The sequence below is a fragment of the Melopsittacus undulatus genome, chromosome 19 (genome assembly GCF_012275295.1).
Source record: "Melopsittacus undulatus isolate bMelUnd1 chromosome 19, bMelUnd1.mat.Z, whole genome shotgun sequence".
In the NCBI taxonomy this organism is placed as follows: domain Eukaryota; kingdom Metazoa; phylum Chordata; class Aves; order Psittaciformes; family Psittaculidae; genus Melopsittacus; species Melopsittacus undulatus.
The window spans coordinates 2,270,910-2,283,605 of NC_047545.1; the positions used below are offsets into that span (position 1 = coordinate 2,270,910).

At 57.8% G+C, this 12,696-nt stretch overlaps 1 protein-coding gene and 1 long non-coding RNA gene across 2 annotated transcripts; both read left to right on the forward strand.

The window, feature by feature from the left end:
* The first annotated feature begins 2,821 nt into the window (after positions 1-2,821).
* Positions 2,822-4,012, forward strand: LOC117437181 (uncharacterized). Its single transcript, XR_004550378.1, has 3 exons — positions 2,822-2,886; positions 3,737-3,864; positions 3,952-4,012. It is a non-coding gene; the product is annotated as an uncharacterized lncRNA (long non-coding RNA).
* A 6,732-nt stretch (positions 4,013-10,744) lies between these two features.
* Positions 10,745-12,696, forward strand: LOC117437225 (hydrocephalus-inducing protein-like). Its single transcript, XM_034070919.1, has 4 exons — positions 10,745-10,933; positions 11,549-11,773; positions 12,238-12,389; positions 12,483-12,696. The coding sequence occupies exons 1-4, from the start codon at positions 10,745-10,747 to the stop codon at positions 12,694-12,696; spliced, it is 780 nt and encodes a 259-aa protein (XP_033926810.1).

Sequence of the window (12,696 nt, forward strand, 5' to 3'; positions counted from 1 at the left end):
CCCTTCGGTGCTCTTGCAGAGCAGCTGGTGAAAGAGCTTTGGTTTGTTGTGCTTGGCTCTGGCTAGCAGAGGGTAAACCCTGTCAGCAGAAGAGCTGTGCTCATGCTGAGCAGAGAGCAGCCTTGCGAGGCCTCTGAAGGACATACTGCATCTTGGTGTAGGAGACTCGGGCGTTTGGGTACAAGAAAGCTGGAGGTGGTGATGTCTGATGTTTCCTTATGTATGAGAAGCTGTCTTGTTGTCTCAGCGTGTCTGTCGTGTGAGCCATCCCTCCACTGAGTCCTCTTTGGTACACTACCTCCCTCCATGTTCTGTGCCCCGCAGGGTTACATTGAACCTGGCAAGCAGCAAGTGCTGAGAGTCTATTACCTGCCAGGAGTGCCTGGAGTCTTCTGCAGGGCTTTCCAGATCCAAGTGGGTCACCTGGAGCCAGAAAAAGTCTGCCTGAAAGGAGAAGGGACCTTTCCCAGGATCCACTTGGACCTGCCCAGGAACATCAAAGGTGAGCACTGCCTGTCTGCTTTCCCCCATGCCATATGCCCACAGGGCAGCTCACGGGCACCTCCGCCAGGCCTGGAGGTTTCAGGGCTGTCAGGCAAACTCAGCCTTCTGGTTGCTTCCTTGGTCTCTGGCAGACAAGCCCGTGTGGCTTTGCCGCAGGAACCATCCTGCACAGCTTGCCAGCGTATGGCAGAGGTCTGGGAAGACGAGGGCTGGGCAGAAAAGCACAGGGAAGCTGCAAGAGAGGCTGGCAGGGATTTTGACAGGGTTGGGTTTGCATCACGTTGTGCGGCTGAGATGCTCCTGTGTGGCGAGAAAGACGTCTGGGGGTGAGAAGCAGCAGGATCACCTTTCCCTCCATTGCTGGAGCAGTTTGTGTCTGTCTGCATGTTGGGGGAATGGGGCTTCCCGTCTTCCATGGGATTTGTGCTGCCCCACTGCTATTGGTGGTGTTCTGTGCTTTCAGGCAACACCAAATATGAGAAGATCCTCCAAAAGGCCCAAGAAAAGCTGGACAAAGGCAGCCAGAGAGACGAGGCCATTGCTCTTGGGGAGGCTGTGGCAGCCGAGCCCCGCATGGATGACTCGGGCACCGTGGTGAGTAGAGCTGCTGTCCTGTCCCACACGTGCCACCCTCCTGCGTGTCACTGGAGCCCCTGCGCCCCACGGCCCTGTGCCCAGGGCTCTGCTGGCACTGGGTGCCTCCCTGCACAGCCCTGGCCACAGACTGTGTCAGCTCAGCGTGCCCCATGGGCTGCCCACCTCTGGGAGTTGTCCCTCCTGGAGATGCACCAGCTCCTGACTGCCCCAGGGAGATGCTAAGGGCTGTGCTCAAGCAGTTGGGTTTATGGTGCTCTGAAGGACATTCAGGTCAGTGCTGGGGGTTTTGTTGCTCACTGGCCAAGCCCTGCCAGCTTTACAGAGTGTAAAGCAGCAGCCTGAATGCACCCTGAGGCTGTGCTGTGTTCTGGATCTCCGAGAGGCTCCAGCTCTCTCATGATTCCCTTTCCAGGAGAGCTTTTGCCCAAGCTGCTTTGGCACTAACTGGGGGCAGGGACATACTTGGAGCTTTGGAAGGTTTCTGCTTTGTCTGTCCATCTGTCCAGAGCAGCTTTGATAACTGGGCAGGGAGAGACACTGGAGTTCATTTCTTTGGAGCTATGATACTGCCTGAGAGAGCAGGAAGTGTCCCAGACACTGAGCAGTGAGACAGAATGACTCCATTGCCTCTCTCAACAAGAGCAGGGTGGGATCCTCCACCTGAGACAAGCTTGTACCTTGGGAAGGACCTTTGCTAAGCAGCCCCTGTCTTTACTTTCCTCAGTGGGATGCTCAGCTGCAGATGCAGATGGAGGAGATGCTGATGGAGGAACATGCCGTGGAGCAGCAGAAAGCTCTCAGCTCCCATCCCCCAGAGGACACTGCCTTTCACCAGCGTGTCCATCGGAGGCTTCTCAAGTTAGTAGGGAGTCCTGTAGTCTGTGTGCAGGGGCCCCGAGGGTAACAGCCAGCAGTGCAGGCCTGCTCCTGAGAGCTCCTTGTGTCTCAGAGCTGGGAACAGCTGCAGACTTCAGAAGGGGCCTGATGCTGAGAGCTATGATGTGCTCCCTGTGGGCAGCTCGGTGTCCTCACTTGCACAGTGCTCCCCTGAGCTCTGGAGGTGCTCCCCTCCCCACAGTTGCTGGGTTCTGTTCTCAGAGCTGAGGGGTGCAGACGAGCAAGCCCTTGCAGACAGCACAGGCACCACCCCTGCTGACCAGCTCTGAAAGGGGCATCTCAAAGCTGGCATCTTTGTGCCAAGAAACAGACCCCACTATGCAGGAAGAGCAGGGAATGGTCCAGATCCCTTATGCTCTTTACCAAGTGGGATTGCCTGCCAAAAGACGTCTGCAAGGAAATGCTATGACAAGGTCCTGAAGCAGTTTCAGGCTTGGGCTGGACACCAGCTTAGAAGTTTGATTGAGACCAGTGGAAATGCAGTGGACTTCTCTGCAATGGCTTTTCACAGCATAGGAACTGTGTCCAGTACCCACTTTAAAGTCACTCGAAGATCCCATTGGTGGCTGATAAATCCTAGGCCCTGCACTCCCCATGACTTAGCCAAGTGTTATTACTGGGTGCTCAGGCCTTGGGTTTCCTGGGCTTGGCTTGAGCTTTCAGAGCAGTGAATACAGAATTATCCACTCCATTTGCTTCTCCAGCCCACGCCATGCTGGGGTTGACAGAGTGTCCTTACTCCTCCTTTCAGAGCTGAGCTGCCCGAATACATCCTGGACCTTGGCTATGTCGTTCCCGGTGACATCCACACACACATGGTGAAGATCACCAACACCGGGCACTTCCCCGCATCTTTCCGTGTCGATGGATATGTCCTGTATAACACAGGTAACCTGTGGTGGAGAGGCTTCACAGGGGCTTGAAGGAGCTATCTCTGACACATCAGCTGAAGCCATTGGTCACAGGGAGATTTGAGTACTTCCTTGGACAGCTTTTTCCTCCTTAGTACCCCCATGCTGGGTGCCCTGTTCAAGAGCCTGACTTCTGGTGAGCAGTGCCCAGAGACCTGCTCTGCCTGTGGCTGCCCTAGAAACTGATTGCAGGGGCCAGAAGGGCTGATCACCTTGATCGCCTCTCAGCATCTTCTGCTCTTGGCTCCCGTGAGCATCATCCCAGTTTCTTTGTGCACTCTGAGGGTTTATGTTGCAAACAGATGGACCCTCTGTGGTTCAGAAGTGCTTTGTTTAGAGTTCATAGTGCCAGAGCACTTCTGCTCAGCCTTTATTGACCGGCCTGTGGGATCCTCTGCTCTATGGAAAACAGGCTTCCCAAAGAGGCCTTGAGGTAAGGCTGCAGCTCCACCACATGGTGACTGCTGTCTCTGCGGGGTGGCCAGTCAGCTCTTCTAAGCCGCTGTCCAGGGAACACCCCAGCATTTGGTATCTTAGGTGGCAATTCTCCTTTGGAGAGGTCTATGCATCCTTTCCTCAGATGCCTGATGAAGGAATTGCTGGAGTTCCTTAAGCAATGTGATTGCTTTTTACCATGCAACCCCTGGATTCTTGCTGTGAAAGTCCTTTTGCTTTGGGCAGTGCCAAAGGGAGAAGAGCAGCTTCTCTGGAGATGCAAAGGGGTCTTTCCCAGAGCTGCCAGCCAGGACACCCCTGTGGCCTTACCGTGCTTCTGAGCTATTTCCTGTTGCTTGCATATCTCAGCTGCTTTATTTTGCTGTGTTCAGGCTTCAGCGTGTGCCTGGAGCGTGTGAAGCGCCTGCCCTCCTGTGAGAGCAAGACATTTGAAGTGTGCTTCGACCCACAAAGTGCCAACCTGCCCCTGGGAAAAGTGGATGTGCTCCTGCCCATCAAGGTACTCCAGCTTCTGGGGCAGGCAGCAGGTTGGGCACAGCAGCGAGTATCGGGTGGGCTCTCAACCGGATGCTCTGTCCTTCTCTAGGTCAGAGGAGGCCCCACATTCCAGGTCCGCCTCCGTGCCATGGTGGCTGAGCCGTCCCTCTGCCTGTCCAGGGACAGGCTGGAGTTCTCCGCTGTCCATTGTGGGCAGTGCCAGGAAGAAACCATCCAGCTCCACAACACGTTCCAGGTCCCCTGTAAATGGTCCATCAGCATGAATGATCCTGTTCAGGAGGTAAAGCACAGACAACGTGTAACACACAACCTCTCAATTGGTTTCTCTTTGCCTCTCTTGCCTTTTGTGCCCCTCTGGCTGCCTGAGCACTTGGGCTGCAGCTCGCTTGAGGAAGCTTTTGAGGGTACAGAGCAAGGCTGGTTCACCTGGGCCTGTTCACTAGCTGATGCTTCACTTCTCTGCCGTCTTCACCCATTCCTCCTTCTCTGAGGACACTGCCTCCCCATCTGCCTGCCCTGCCAGCATGTTTGCCCTCCAGTTCTAGGCAGTGGTGGCCACGTCTGGGTGGGATGAAGGTGCTCCCTGCACCGTGCCAGCATCTCGGAGCACTGCAGGAACCGAGGGTCTGTCCTCACAGACCAAGGAGACCTCACACCACTGGTTTGTGTGCGCAGGTGGACAAACATCTGCCAGGGAGCGAGCACCAGAAGCTGCTGGAGGAGATGAAGTCTGTGCCCTGTGGCTTTGAGGTGCTGCCCTCGGCTGGAAGCCTCGCTCCAGGACAGCAGTGCCACGTCCAAGTCCGTTTTTCACCCACGGAAGAGGTGAGATTGGTGGGTGTCACGCCAGGAGTTCTGGCAGGGCAGTGTGGTAAGGGGAGGGCAGCCCAGGGAGCGGGGGATGAGCTCTGCCTCCATGTGGAGCTTCCTGCGCCTCAGTTTCCCCTGCACGTTCCCAAGCAGTTCGGGAGTCAGCTTAAATGATGGAGCATTCCCAAAGGCAGTTTGCATGTGGCCACTGTGACTTGGAAACTGGTAGCGTGTGACAGGATGGACACAAGTGCTTCCATGCCTGGGAACAGTCCCAGGGATCTCAATTGCTCATGGAGATTTCAGCGTCTTGTGTCTGGCTTTGACCAGAGGCAAGCACTGAGCAGAGAAGATGATCCTTATTTGTGCCCAGTGAGAGCTCAGGTGCCTCTTGCACACAGCTGATGTTTGCCTGGTGCTGCAGTGCCAGGACTGTGTCTGAGGAAGCAGACCTTTCTCATGAGCATTGCGCTCCCCCATGCCTAGGTGAAAACCTCTGATAGCCCATTTTAGATCCACCTGGGAGCCAACTGTCCAGTTATGCTCCACAGCAGGACTCGCTGCAGTTCCTGAGAGCCATGCAGATGCTGTAGCCCCTGCTCTAAGTAAATACCTGTTTTGGGTTCAGCTTGGAGGTGCTGACAAGACCCCTGACCCTGGGCGATTGTTGACTTGGAGGTGCTGTCAGCTGGGGCTTCACGGAGGAGCTTTCTGTGCTGCTTCTTTGCAGAAGTGCTACCGGGGCGAGCTGCAGATCCAGATTTGCCAGAGCAGCCAATGCCTGCAGGTGCCGGTCTTGGGACGTGGTCTGGAGCCACGGCTGGAGTCCATCCCTGCAGAGCTGGAGCTGGGACCACTGCTGCCCCAGAGCCATGGGGAAGAGGGGACAGTGGTGGTGAAGAAGCCCTGTGAGGTTTACTCAGTGCAGTTTGAGCAGCAGCACCTTGCTGAGGAGCAGGTGAGGGGGAAGGTCTGTGCACACTCTGTAGATTCCCAGCACTCCAGCATGGCCAGGCTTGTGCAGGGAGACAGGGGCAGTGCGCAGGGCAGATCCTGGTGGCCTTCCAGGGTTAGCCAGCTCTGCTGGCAGGCTGCAGAGGGACTTGGATAATCCCTGCCCCTGGGGGGAAGGAATGTGGGAGGGGATGGCTCGGCTGGGGAGCCTGCTCACATGGTGAAGGTCAAGAAACTCATCCTGCCTATGGTTTCTCTTCCCTCTGTGCACAGCTCCTACAGACACCGAAAGATGACAACAGCCCCAACAGCTTGTTGCTGCCTCCGTGTGCCACAGGAGAGAAGCTAACTGCTGAGGCCCAAGGAAGGGGCATAAAGATGAAGGTGAGATGAAATCTAAAGGCTAAAACTCCAGGTGGCAACCAGCATGGTTTTCTCATTTCCTCATATCTTCCCCAGCCTCCCATGGTTTGGGTTTCTGCCACGAGAGTAGCAGAAAGCCTTTTCTCCTTCTTTGCTTTGGCTTGATATCAATCCCTACCGCCTCAGGTTGACGTTGTGGATCCACCAGGAAAGGTGGTGAAGCTGGGAAACGTCTGCATTGGGCAGACGGTGAAGAAGATGGTCACTGTAGCCAACAAGAGTGCAGCCCCTCTCACCTTTAAGCTGAGGGTCACGTCCACCGTGCCAGAGTTGCAGGAAGCTGGGGTAAGGCCTGTTCCTTCTCTGCAGAGCACTTTGGTGTGCCTGCAGGGAGCGCTGAGCTGCTGTGGGTGGGAGCTAGTAGGTAATGACTGAGGTGTGGTCTGCCCTGGCTGCCTGTGCCTGCCCTGTCCTCCCTGCTGGCACTGCTCTGGCAGCAGATGCCTGCAGTGCGAATGCTTCAGCTGAGCTGGGTGCCAGGACTCCCCGAGAGCCAGAAGTGAGAAGGCAGCACAATTCCTCTAGCCTGTTTTAGACACATCCATCAGGATGCAGCCATGTGTTTTAGATCTGGAAAGGTGAGGGAGGTGAATCTTGAAAGAGGGAGAGTTGCAGCTCTGTTGGAACGTATGTGAAAGCTTTAGAAGACAGAGTTGATCTCGCCGTGACCAGGTGGACACATGGTAGAAAACACCTTTGGTATTCCCTAGGAATGCCTAGGAGGGAATGAGTGGGACTGGGGCAGTGCTGGTGGGGACAGAAGAGGAATTGGAAGCCTCTTCCCTGAGTGTGGTGAGGGAGGCTCCACAGCTCGCTTGCCAGATGAAATAGTCTCCACTCGTTTCTTCGGGTAGGTTCTGTGCTTGAAGCCCAGCAAGGATCTAAAGCTGAAGGGCAGAGGAGACACCTGCAAAGTGGAGGTGACCTTCTCCCCGAAGTGCCGCATGCAGCCGTTCAGCGGGGAAGTGCTGCTGGAGTGCCGCGGGCTGGTGCGCTCCCTCTGTGTGGTGCGGGGCTCCTGCCAGGGCAGCCTCGTGAGCCTGGACCAGGACCAGCTCAGCTTTGGAGCCGTGGTGCAGCAGAGCTACACGTGCCGGCGCGTCGTCATGCGGAACGCGGGCGACACAAGAGTCAGGTAAAGCAGCAGGTCCTGCCCAGCCTGAAGCCTTATTGCCAGGTGGCTCAGGGTCAGGCCTGAGATGTGGTGGGAAAGCCCACAAGAGACTTGGAGCCTCACACTGAGGCTTACACTGCCTTCACAGCTCCCCGTGGCTAATCCTTTCCTGTCCTTGTGCTTTCCTCGGCAAGGTTTATGTGGGACGTGGAGAGCTTCAAGCCAGACTTTTCCATCAGCCCCACAAAGGGTTACATCAGCCCAGGGATGGATGTCCCCTTGGTTGTGACCTTCCGCCCCTCGAAGCTGAGCCAGGCTGTCCAGTACGAGGGGCTGCGGTGCTTCATCCAGGGCAGTGAGGCGCTGCGGCTTACGCTGGCAGGATCCTGCGTGGAGGCCCCTGGCCCCAAAGAGGTAACGCAGCAGGGACAGGATGGGCCCCTGGACCCCAGCATCTGCACCACATCTCTCCCAGGGCAGGAACTGAAGGACACTTGCGAGCACAGACTCGCTGGTGCTGGGGTATCCCAGAGAGAAACTGCTGGGCAGGATTGCCAGAATTCCTGAGCCCTGTCATTGCCTTTCTCCCCTGTTCAAGGTGCTGCTCCTCCAGTGAGCAGCTCAGCTGTCCTGGCTCTGCACTGCAGCACCCGTGCCATGGGAACACCCTGCTGGGCTCTTCTGAGACCCTCCTCACAGAGCCACCCCACTGTATCCCAGCACTGCACCTGCAGCCACACTTCTCCCCCCTGCCGGGCCATGGGAGGGCATTCAGCAGTAGGAAGGGGCAAGACATCTGCATCCAGTCCCTGGGATGGGGCAGCCCGGGAGCTGTTGGCTCTTGCTCCCAAAGAGAGCGTGGAGCTCCTCTTCCTCCTGCCCACGAAGGAAGGGGCTGTGTGGCTGCAGATCTTGTCCTTGCACAGGAGTTTCCTTTCAGGACTCCCTGTTTCACCCAGCATGCGAAAGGCTTGTTCTGCTCCCTTCTTCAAGAGCAACCAGCTTGATTTACTCCAAAAGCTATGGCCAAAGCGTAATTTTTGCATGTGACAAGGAAAAGCTGCTCCCTGTGCTCCAGGTCCTGGTGCAGAGCCAGCGTGAGAAGAGTGGGAAGGGTTGTGGGTACGACCCAGCAGCCTCTGTGCTCCTCTGTTACAGACGCTGACTTTCAGCTGCCATGTGCGTGAGAGGCAGAGCCAGACCATCCTCCTGTCCAACCCGAGCAGCGAGGCCTGGACCCTGCAGCCCATCATTGAGGGGAAATACTGGAAAGGGCCTGAATTTATCCATCTGGAGGCCAGGCAAAAAGAAAAGGTCTACCAGGTCACCTACAGACCCCTAACCATGAGCTCTGAGAACAAGAAGCACCAGGTACGTGAGCTGTGCCAGCGTGTGCTGACCCTCGTGGCATGACCCTTGTAGCTCACCCTGCTTTGGGCAGGAGGTTGTCCGAGATGACCTTCAGAGGTCCTGTCCAAGCTGAAGGTGTCCTGTGCCCTCTGTTGGAAGCTGGGTTTTGTGGTGGCTGGGGGCCAGGCACAGGCAAAGGGCAGATGGGAACTCGGGCCTGACACCAAACGTGTTGGAGCAGCTGACCTAAAGAGCCAGGCTTTCTGAAGGCCAAGAAATGAAGTTTGTTCTGCGCAGCTCCTGGTGGCTGCTTGTGGCAGCCCAGGGGGCTCAGAGACCCCCACGCTCAGCGCACGGCTGCACAGGCTCTCCGAGCCCTGGGCACAACCACTTGTGCCTGTCCTTGTGCAGCTTGCAGGGAGCAAGAAGGGCAAAGCTGCCCTGCAGTTTCTCAGTGCCCTCCTGGCCGTGAACAGGCAAGTGGGAAACGAGAGAGATCTCTTGACAGTCATGCAGGAGCTGTGGGAGGAGCCCTTCCTGCAGGTCTCAGGCTGGGCACATGGGGGTGACTGGCCCCTCTGCAATGGTTTCTGTGCCACAAGCTCATAAATCCAAGGGGTCAGTTCAGAAGGGCTCTGGGGTGCTGGAGCTGCCGGGTCCTTGTCCCACTCCAGCTGACCTTACAGTAGGCCAGAACTGAGGTCAGAGATTTCTGGTCTCCGTCTCCAGGGTGCTCAGCAGATCTGTGCCCTTAGGGTTGCACGTGCTCAGCATGTCTTTAACGTAGAGCCTGCGTGAGGAGTCTTGCAGCTTTCAGCTGCTGTGGAGGCAGAGGAGATGGCAGAGGCAGGAGTCTGGGATCCACGGGCACCCAGAATGAGCATGGATATGAGCTTTCCATGGCCCACGGCTGGAGGGCCCCTGTTGTGCCAGTTTAGAGGCTGCTGTCTGGGCAGTGCTGTTGGGGTAAGGCCAGCAGGACTGAGGCAATGGAGCTCATCAGGGACGGGCACCCCCTGCCCAGGGCTGTCCCTGCATGAGCACAGGCTGGCAGGGATGTGCCCAGGTGAGTGTGGCCAGGAAGGGAGTGTTGGGATGTGCAGAGCAGCTCTGCTGCAGGGCCCGTGTCTCCTTGCTTTGCCCAGAGATGCTGCCTCTGTGTCCTGTAGCTGTGCCATGTCCTGTGGGCCATGCACCCACTCACAACCAGCTCTGAGCAGGTGCGATGCTGGTGCCTCCTCCTGCACGGGACAGGGCTGCAGGCAGAGCTCTGCCAGCTGGGCGTGCTGGAAGTTGCTGCAGTGAGAGCCTGAGGCATGGGGCTGGCCAGGGGTGCTCCAGAGCTGACTTGTCCTATTCGTTGTCTGTAGGGCTCCATCTTCTTCCCCCTGCCGGACGGGACAGGTTTACGCTACCACCTGGAAGGAACTGCTGAAGCCCCCAGGTGTTCAGGGGCCATTTCCCGGCAGGTTCCATGCAGGAAGTGCCACAAGGAGCTCATCCCTGTGTCCAACTGGCTGCACAGACCACAGAGGTGAGTCCAGCCCAGGAAGTCTGGAAGTGCCTGGAAGCTCCTTCCTGAAAGCTTGTCCCTCTCCTTGGCCATGTCTGCCCATACCCACGTTCTGCCTGTGCAGAGGCACCCTGGAGGGCTTTCCTCCAAGGGGGATGAGAGCTGGTGCCCTGTGCCTGAGGCACTGAGGGTGAGAGGGGCTGTATTGTACCCCCACTCGATGAGTGTCCTATGGGAGTCCTTCGTGTTGACCTTCACTGCATCCTTCTCACCCACAGGTTCCTGGTGGTTATTGACATGCTCAAACCAGAGAACCTGGAAAGCAGTTCTGTGCTGCAGGGGTGTTCCTACATGGACGTGCCAAGCTCTGCGAAGAAGGACTACCAGCTCACCTTCCTCTCCTACAAAGAAGGGGTCTTCAGGGCAAAGGTAAGTGAGGACACTGGTCTGCAGGGCCCTTCAAGGAGCTGTTGGCTCACTGAGAAGCTACACGCCTCTTCATACCTCCACGTGCACAGGTCCTATGAAATACCACATGTGCTTTCTGTGGTCTTGTGCTCTTCCTCGGTGGGTGCTCGTAGCCATTCCTGGAAGCAGGACGCTGAGCTCAGTGGGCTGTTTTGGGTCTGTTTTCATGTGTGGAATGAGCAGCCCTTCCCTTTCTGTCTGATTTAGGTGACCTTCCTCAATGAGACAACCGGAGAGTACTTGTTCCACATGGTGACTTTCAAGGCGGTGGCTTCAGGACCCATGGGCACTATTCAAATGAGCACCGCTGTTCGGCAGAGAGTGTCCTCCAGCGTCAAGGTGGACAACCCTCTGCCTGTCCCGGTGACGTTTGACATCAACTGCAAAGTGCCCGACGTCAGCGTTCCCCAGCACTTTACTGTCCCTGCACAGTCGAAGGTAGGGGCAAAGCTCCTCTGGCTCCCTCTGCTCTCCCTGCTCCTGGCTGGAGGGGATGCTCTTGAAGGCTGATGCCTGAAAGGAGCCATGTGGGGCTTCCTTCCGTGGTGGCAGCTCCCTGCCGATGATCTAGAGAGGGAGCAGTGTGTGAGAATATCCCCAGTGGGCATCATCCTGCGCTGGTGGAGCCTGCCCTGCTGCCCCCTGGAACACGCTGCAAGTGGGCCTCACGTGGCAGGTCCTTGTGCCACGTGCCCCTCATGTAGTGTGGTGCTTCCAGCTGTGAGTGGCTGCAGGACAAGCCTCAGCCCATGGCCAGGTTGTCTGCAGCCTGGATTGACAGGAAGTGGTGTGTGCCCTGGGGGAGCACAGGGGTTTTTATGGTGGGAAGCTTCTGGCATCGTGCTGGAGGGCTGTGAGCTGTTGGGATCTGTCCCTATGTGAACCGTCCCCCAGAAGGAGCAAGGCTGTGCCCAAGAGAGGGGAGTCAGAGTGGGGAAGGCAGCCCAGCCTTCGGGCACTGCCCGAGCACAGCAGGGACCAGCTGCCCCTTGTCAGGCACACGTGTTCCCTGCCTCTGCCTGACAAAGTGGCTTTTTCCTTCCTTCCTCCCAGGCGGATCTTGTCTTGGAGTATCAGCCCCTGCAAACGGGTGAGAGCAGCGGGCAGCTGGTGCTCCAGAGCAGCGACTTGGGCTCTCTGTTTTACACGCTGCAGCTGAAAGCCACCTGGAGCAGGCCAGAGAAGCCCGTGTATTTCCGCACCAGGCTGGGCTCCCGTCAGACCATCACCACCAAAATACGGCATTTTGCCCAGCAGAAGACCGAGTACCTCGTACAGGTGAGCGCGGCTGCTGGGGCTCTGGCTGGGAGGCAGCTCCTCTGGCCAGCACCAGCCCTCTCCACCAAGGGCTCCAAGTGCCTCTGGCTTGGGGTGGCAGAGCCAGGGTGGCCATGTGAGCCCAGGGTCCTCCCACTGGTGTGGGCTTGTCACCAGCTGCACTGTCCTCCCTTGCGGGCCCGTGTCTGCTGCCCTGGTTGGAGCTGCTTCTGCAGGCGCCACGGTGCCTGGGCTTGCTTCCCCCTTGCAGCCCAGGTCTGGCAGTCGGGCGTCTTGGGGCTTGGGTGCAGGGTTGTCCCTGCTGGGCACGTTTGCACAGTTCTCGTGCCCATTCCCCGCAGGCACTCACCAGGAGTGTGGTGTGGGTGGGCCAGGCCAGGGCCAGGGGACCATCGTGTTCTTCCCGAGGTGCTGGCTCTGCTGTTGTGACCCACCCCCCATGGTCTCTTGTCTCCCCTGCACAGACCGACTGTGCCGACTTCCAGACGGCAAAATCCATCAGTGCGGCACCCGCCAGTGCTGGGGGCTCAGACCTGAGCGTGGAAGTGACCTTTGAGCCCTGCCACCTGGGCGAAGCCAAGGCCACGCTGCAGCTCAGCTCTGCATTGGGCGGGCAGTACTGCATCCCACTCATTGGCCTTGCGCTGCCCCCTGAAGCCCAGGGCCCCTTCCTCATCCCAGCCGGCGGCACCACCTCCATCTCCTTCAGGAACGTCTTCCGGAAGGCCACGGCGTTCCAATACGCAGTGAAGCACCCGGGCTTCACCGTCAGGGCCCCCGAGGTGCTGCGTGCCAAGAGCAGCACCACCATCACCGTCTCCTTCGCGGGCGGCCCGGCTCCTGTCACCAGCAGGCTGGTGGTCTCCTGCCCTGGGGGCTCCTGGACCTACCACCTCCGGGGCCTGCCCTCCCCCCGCAAGTGA

Excerpts from the sequence above, each read along its gene's own strand:
- LOC117437225 (XM_034070919.1), top strand. The coding sequence starts at position 10,745 with ATGGTGACTTTCAAGGCGGTGGCTTCAGGACCCATGGGCACTATTCAA. Across the intron at positions 10,934-11,548 it reads CTGTCCCTGCACAGTCGAAG|GCGGATCTTGTCTTGGAGTA; the intron begins GTAGGGGCAAAG and ends CCTTCCTCCCAG. Across the intron at positions 11,774-12,237 it reads AGACCGAGTACCTCGTACAG|ACCGACTGTGCCGACTTCCA; the intron begins GTGAGCGCGGCT and ends TCCCCTGCACAG.